At 39.9% G+C, this 8,084-nt stretch overlaps 1 protein-coding gene across 1 annotated transcript in view; it reads right to left on the reverse strand.

Annotated features, from left to right (window-relative positions):
• Positions 1-8,084, reverse strand: part of matn4 (matrilin 4) — a 39,474-nt gene continuing 31,390 nt past the window's right edge. The window contains exons 17-22 of the mRNA XM_079685002.1: positions 7,017-7,114; positions 6,281-6,412; positions 5,030-5,213; positions 3,142-3,294; positions 2,119-2,223; positions 1-1,405 (exon numbers count right to left, since the gene is read on the reverse strand). Coding sequence (XP_079541128.1) covers positions 1,347-1,405; positions 2,119-2,223; positions 3,142-3,294; positions 5,030-5,213; positions 6,281-6,412; positions 7,017-7,114 — 731 coding nt within the window. The 3' untranslated portion in view covers positions 1-1,346. The remainder of the gene's footprint in view (positions 1,406-2,118; positions 2,224-3,141; positions 3,295-5,029; positions 5,214-6,280; positions 6,413-7,016; positions 7,115-8,084) is intronic.

The following is an 8,084-nucleotide window of genomic DNA, read 5'->3' on the forward strand; positions in this document are numbered from 1 at the left end:
AACGGTTCACTCTTTTATTGCCGTCCGTGCCGTAATACAGAGATTCATCAGAAAAATACAAAAATGTTAAAGCTATAAGAAAATATACAAAAACATACAAGCATTCAAATATATAGGGGTATACATTTATGGTGGTCTTTTTTGTATTTATTTATATGTTAGTCATTTACAGACAGTACCCTGTGAGGCCTCTTGGTGAGATGAAGACAGATACAATGAACATTAGGGTCAAAGAGAAGATAGAAAAATGTACAAGAACCACTTTTTTAATGATGGAAAATACTCAGATGTGTTTAGGGCACTCGAAGACAAAATCTAGAAAGTGCAGAGTGCAGAAAAAAGTGGATTTTCAAAAATGTATTTTGAGTAAAACACTGATTTCTGTTTTATCTGTTTCATCACATTTTAACAGCTTTAGTGATACTTCTCATTTCTTCCCTTTAGACCTGCGATCAAAGTGAGTTTAAAACAAGTCATGATTTTGTATAAAAGTGGCCAATTTAAATATTGGGAGTGGTAACAACTGTTTTTACCTCAATGTGCTATCCTGCTGTGGTCGAAGAACTGCTATAAATACAACATATTTAACAAAGCGTACAAAACAGATCAAGTATACACAGTAACAGATGAAGGGTGTGTGTGTGTGTGTGTGTGTGTGTGTGTGTGTGTGTGTGTGTGTGTGTGTGTGTGTGTGTGTGTGTGTGTGTGTGTGTGTGTGTGTGTGTGTGTGTGTGTGTGTGTGTGTGTGTGTGTGTGTGTGTGTGTGTGTGTGTGTGTGTGTGTGTGAGGCCAATAGGGCTGCACAATTAGTCAACATTTTCTTGGAAATTGCAAAATGGACTAGTGCAATATCCAAATCGAACAATAATATAACTGTATTATCCTAACTGTAGGAACACACACACACACACACACACACACACACACACACACACACACACACACACACACACACACACACACACACACACACACACACACACACACACACACACACACACACACACACACACACACACACACACACACAGTTGAGCAGATGTCTCAGGGATTCCTTGGAAGTGTAAACTCTTGTGTTTCACAGCTGTAGCTTTAGAGCGGACGAGTTGTTATATTTTAAGACGTACAAATGAGTTCATTTACAGACAAGAAATATGATTCTATATCACAAGCTTTCAGACAGACGTCTTCCTCGAGAAGAGCGCTGAAGGCCACAGAGGCTTTGAGAGAAAAGGCCCTTTGGTTTTGTCCATTGATGTAAAGAGCTCCTCCTCTTCCTCCTCGTCCTCCTCTTCCTCCTCTTCACGCTGTGGTTCTCCTGTTCTCTCTGGGTGATGAAGATGAGATCACTTCTTGGAGAGGAGCTGGTTCTCCAGCTGCTCCAGACGGGCCGTCATGGCGGACAGTGGACAGAGGGTTAGGGAAACATAATCACATGGAGCACAAAGTGCATCACTCACCTGATCAATCCTGATCTTTTTCTGTTGTGATTCGCTTATTCTGAATGTAGAAACATGAGTTTATATTCTGAACAAAGCCTATCTTATTAATTAAATAAGCCAATAAAGTGTTGACGAATATATATGCAAATGGATGGTATATTTGCATTACTCTTAAGCAGCAACAAATATATAATAATCCAATAACTTTGTGGTAACATTTAGTAATTCACTAGTCTTTTGGCAGATGAAAAAATAAGGGGAGGTTGTTCACCAAATTTGACTAAAATCTCTGGATGTGAGATTTTATATAAATATAGGGGGGGGCAGCAGTGGCTCAGTCTGTTGGACTTGGGACTGAAGGGTCGCCGGTTTGAGTCCCGATCGAAAAAAATAAAAATAAAAATTCTATGTTGACTGATAGCTGGAAAAAAGCTCTTGAGCAAGGCATCGAACCCTTCACTGCTCCCTGGCCCTCTCCAGATGCATGTGTATTCTACCTGTGTTCTGTATAGTGTGTATAAGTGTGTGTGTGTGTGTGTGTGTGTATAACTGTGTGTGTGTGCGTGTGTTAAAAATATATATATAAGCCAGCGTGAAAACTGAAATAAATATTTGTTGTGTTTTGTTCTCCAGGCGTTTCTATGGAGATGTTTTATCCGTTAGTTTTAAAGGATATGTTTCTGAGTGAGCTGCTCCAGGCTGCTCATGGTCGCCTGCTGGAACTCCACCAGACTCTCACAGGCACAGGGGTCCTTCACCTCGATCTCCCCCTGACTCTCCGCTGCACACACACACACACACACACACACACACACACACACACACACACACACACACACACACACACACACACACACACACACACACACACACACACACACACAGCTTTAGTCATTTGATTCTTATATATTGTACATCTTTTTAATTGAGTTTTAATGTATTTAATGCCGGTTTGATTTTAATCAGATATATATTACAGTGGGTTTTTATTCTAGCTATTAATACGTGACACGTTTTTATTTAATGAATGATTACATTATTTCATTTCATACATATAAACAGTATTTATATATTGTTTCCTGCAGTTGTATATTTCAGTCAGCAGAGGGAGCCACACAACAGGAAATCATTACAGCGACATGTGGCTCTCATCCTCTACTTTGTACTTTATGATGGACAAGATCATAATAACCATTTTAACATTTGTGTATTTTACTTTATTTATGAGATTTTAATTAAGTAAAATAATGTTATACATCATTTAACTTTAAAAAACAAAGTTCAATGATCACATATTAAACAAAGAATAATACATTTCTGTTATTTTACACATCAAACCAATTCAATAAATCCTAATAATGAAATACTTTTGCATAAAAATAACAAATATCCTTATCTATTCAATTCAATAGCGTTAATATATTTAAGGAAAATAAACTATATGTATCTGCCGTGCACAAAAGTGAATTATTATACTTCAATTTAGTGATTTTCTATTCCACAATATTATCTTTTTAGGACAATAAAGAACTTTATGGGGGCTTTTTTTCTAGTTTGACACAAAACTCATGAAACTGCAATGAAGTGGTGATGAACCCTGGAAACTCCTGCCTAGTATTGTGTGTTTCAGCTCCTGTAAGTTGTTATTGTTATCCTGCATGTTGTACCCAAGGTTTCAGTAAATCCCAGATCTTCTAACCTGGGCAGATGTTGAGTTTGAGGTTCTCTGCGATGGTGCTGATGGCGGAGAAATCGGTCGTGTAGTAGAAATGTTTCTCCGTCGGTTCAGACGCGATTTCACGCAGCTCGTCTTCCACCGCTTTACCAACGCCCACCGCGTACATGGTGATACCTGCAGACACACACACACACACACACACACACACACACACACACACACACACACACACACACACACACACACTCAATTTAATGTAAACATTTGAATGTGCAGGACCTTTGAATAGGAATGTACCTTTTAAATTAAAACTGTAAATGTGGGCAAATCGTTAAACTAGGGGTCATATAGTTTTGTATCACACGGTGAGTTTATATATCGTGAGCAAATATATAGTTTTGTCTGTTCAATTAGGAAATGGTTTTATAAACAGTATCACTAGTATCAGTAACAATATGAATGAAACAACAATTAATGAAAACACTCAAATCAAAAGTAAAATAAAGCTAAAATATTAAGTGTTACAGGTTTTAAAGTAACAGATAAAAACCAACCGGACTCGAGTCAGGGCAAAATACAAATCACAGAAATGTTAGTTTTTGTTGTAAAAATGCATTAAATTACACAAATGTATATATTTTTTGTTCCTATGTATTCTTCTTTCTGTGTTTATTTGCGCCACATAAAAAACACCACAAACTGATTCTGATTTTTGGTGTTAACATGTAGTTTAATCACAAATGTATAGTTTTTTTTTTTATTTAAAGGTCCCCTATGATACTGTTTTTCATCAATATATCACAGGTCTCAGATATATACAGAGCCTGTCTCTGATTGGCTCCAAACACCAAGCAGATCATTGCAGCATTACCCATAATCCCCTCTGTTTCAGCCCTGTTTCCAAAGTGCTGATTCTCTGTCTGTTACTTTAGATGAAAATAAGGAGCCCCTCCCCACGCCCCTCTCAGAGACATTTGGTTACAGAGAACTCAATGGAGCTCTAGGAGGAGATTCAGGTGATAAGGTGGTGGTGGGGGGGGGGGGGTACCTTGATTGCTGATTGGCTAATGGTTACACAAGACAAAACATTGTGATGACGTCATCAAGTGGCCAAAATCTGATCAGCTCATTTTCAAACAGGTTTTTATAGAAATGGATCAAAAAGAGAGAGAATCTTTGTTCCTGAAACTTTCAGAGTCTCTTTCCACAGAGGGGACACATGTTGATGTAGAAGAGACATGAAGAAGAGGGGACACATGTTGATGTAGAAGAGACATGAAGAAGAGGGGACACATGTTGATGTAGAAGAGACATGGAGAAGAGGGGACACATGTTGATGTAGAAGAGACATGGAGAAGAGAGGACACATGTTGATGTAGAAGAGACATGAAGAAGAGGGGACACATGTTGATGTAGAAGAGACATGAAGAAGAGGGGACACATGTTGATGTAGAAGAGACATGAAGAAGAGGGGACACATGTTGATGTAGAAGAGACATGAGGAAGAAGGGACACATGTTGATGTAGAAGAGACATGAAGAAGAGGGGACACATGTTGATGTAGAAGAGACATGAAGAAGAGGGGACACATGTTGATGTAGAAGTGACATGGAGAAGAGGGGACACATGTTGATGTAGAAGAGACATGAGGAAGAGGGGACACATGTTGATGTAGAAGAGACATGAAGAAGAGGGGACACATGTTGATGTAGAAGAGACATGAAGAAGAGGGGACACATGTTGATGTAAAAGAGACATGGAGAAGAGGGGACACATGTTGATGTAGAAGAGACATGGAGAAGAGGGGACACATGTTGATGTAGAAGAGACATGAAGAAGTGGATTTTGCATAATAGGTGACCTTTAAGTAATCAATAAACGAATGGTTAGGATGAAAACAAACTCTCACCGGCTTCTTTGGCCTTCTTGGCGAACTCAGTGATGTCGTCCTGCGAGCGTCCGTCCGTGAACACGAGTCCGATCCTCGGGATGTTTCTGTCTAACGGACGAGCTCCTCCAGACTCAGAGAAACTGTTCTCTAGCATGTGTTTCAGAGCGAGGCCCGTCATCGTGCCTTTCTCCATGTAGTCCACCTGAAGGAGGTAAACAAGTCCTGAGGGCTGGCTTTTATTATATCTAACACATATTATACATTGTATATTGTCTCATGTTTTGTATTGACATGTTCCTCTATGCAGCTTTCATTTTAATTTAGATATACATACTGATGCCTATTATTTACATTTTCTTCGATGCAGCTAGTACTAACATTTCTTCTATCTTACCTTGCCTTTTATTATCTTTGCTTTTTATGTCTTAATATTTGTAATGTTTTTTGTAAAGCACTTGAATTGCCTTCTTGTCTAAATGTGTTATATTTATAAAATGAAAATGGGCTGAGAACATGTCCCTGTTGGACGCCCCTTCATTAAAAGTCTGTGTATGACTTCTTCATGTACTTGTCGTAGGGATTAAGACATTTCTTCTGTCTTATATGTACACAAAGATGGTTCCTCCTGTAGGGGGCGCTTTCACATTTAATACACTACGCACGTCCGCAACACACACTTTGTACGTCCGCAACACACACTTGGTACGTCCGCAACACACACATTGTACGTCCACAACAAACACTTTGTTCGTCCGCAACACACACTTTGTACCTCCGCAACACAAACCTGGTACGTCCGCAACACACACATTGTACCTCCGCAACACACACATTGTACGTCCACAACACACACTTGGTACGTCCGCAACACACACATTGTACCTCCGCAACACACACTTGGTACGTCCGCAACACACACTTGGTACGTCCGCAACACACACTTGGTACGTCCGCAACACACACTTGGTACGTCTGCAACACACAAATTGTACGTCCACAACAAACACTTTGTTCGTCCGCAACACACACTTTGTACCTCCGCAACACACACATTGTGCGTCCGCAACAAACACACTTGGTACGTCCACAACACACACTTGGTACGTCCTCAACACACACTTGGTACGTCCACAACACACACTCTTCCCTCAGAGTTTCATTGAGCCTCTCCTCGTTAACTGAAGGCTGAGTGGAGTTCTGCATGTTCCCCGGTAGCTGGTCATACATCTGGTTTTAAACTATTTAAAACACACAGTTGAATAACTCTACCTTCATGACGGCGGCTTTGATCTCGGCGGCGGTGTGGTACATGTTGAGAGGAAACTCAGTTCTGACCCGACTGGAGTACTGGACGAAACCCACTCTGGTGCCGTGAGCCGAGACGTCCAGAGAGTCCACCACCTGCAGCACAGACACTTCATTATTGATCCTCCATTAGTACACCTGTAACGCTAAACTTACCTATCATGCAGATAGTTTCATCATTAACCATTTGCAGCTTTCATTTTGGACCTGATTCGTTTTCTTATGGGTGCATGAAAACTCTGTTGTAATGATATCAGATAACGCATAAACTACTTTAAATGCCCCTCCCATAATGAATAGTCAAAACGATAAATACAGAACAAATGATGCAATCGATATATAAGATATATTTGAAGTAGAGTAATTTAAGCCACCTTTAGCTTAGCGGTGGTGATGTGTAAGGCATGGGACCTGATAGGTAGTTCCAGTTTAGCCGGACTAGTGATTGCATTTAAATCATAAAGTGGTTTTAATACGTGGAGATTATCCTGCTGAACAAAACGTGTAAGTATCATAAATGTTTGTTTGACGAATAATCCAAAATTACATGGAGAAATCCCACTGGCTTTTATGGAGGAAGCCCTTATTAGGGTGCTAACTTCTTGGTCGGCCTACACCAATACATTATCCCCGTACCACCCTATACAAACTGACAATAAAAACCGTTAGTTATTTGTATGAAAAGATGAAGATGTCTCACCTGGTTAACAAACTTTTTGACCAGCTCGAAGTTTTGTGGCCGGACGCTTTTAGAGCCGTCGATCAGGAGCACCAGGTCGATGTTCGCAGACTTGCAGGCTGAGGGAACGAGTGACAAAGAGCCGGTAAATATAAAACACTTTGTTTCGGTTGCTATATAAATATTGAGGTATTTCCATAACCGCCAACTATTACAAACGGCCTCAGATTTAAAGAATCAGCCGTGTGATATTTCATAGTTCAGACGTCCTACATGTCGATATATAACCACATTTTTCTCACAGGTTCTTCGGTGACTTTGTGAGTTTTCATGGGAACAAAAGAGGTGTTTCAGTGTCCTGTGCGTCAGCCTGTGGGTATGCATCTTGAGTGGATGATAAATGAGACATCTTTTTTCACGAGCTGCAGTTTGAAGCTACTGGCAGACGAGGACTCCCCGGAGGAGAAGAAGATCTGAGTCCGTCCGGCCAGAAACTCTGAGCTGCTTTTAACATCAGAGTCATGTTCACACACACAGCTTCTTTCAGCTCTGGATGAATACAGTCTTTATGTGAGGCTCATCACAACAGAGTGGATCTATGGGTTACACAATGGCCTGGTTCATCACTGAGGCAGCACACTTTAAAGTTGTAGGGAAATCTTAAGGTGCTTCAAATAAACATGGAACAATTATAGTACAACTTTAAAATTGTTAAATTTACACTAATTAGACCCAATTAAAGTTGAAATACCTTTGAAAGAGGACCCCTGCATTTTGTAACGCTTGATGTTAATGACCAATATCAAATATATAGTGACACATAATTGTATTTTAAATGAGTTTATAAAATGCAGTTTTTTATGCACACCTACATGTGGATGATTTTACCCTCCATAGCTTTGACCTAAGACAGTGTTTCTCAAACTTTTTCATACCAAGGACCACTTAACCAATAAAAAAACACTCGCGGACCACCTAACTCCACAAATATAAAAAAACACATCGTTTTCTAGAACAGACAACAAACAAGTGGCACCATGTGTGATGCAGGTGTTGCGCTGGGCTATATCAGGCAATCGAGAGTGAAAC

The sequence above is a fragment of the Notothenia rossii genome (genome assembly GCF_949606895.1).
Source record: "Notothenia rossii genome assembly, chromosome: 5".
Lineage (NCBI taxonomy): Eukaryota > Metazoa > Chordata > Actinopteri > Perciformes > Nototheniidae > Notothenia > Notothenia rossii.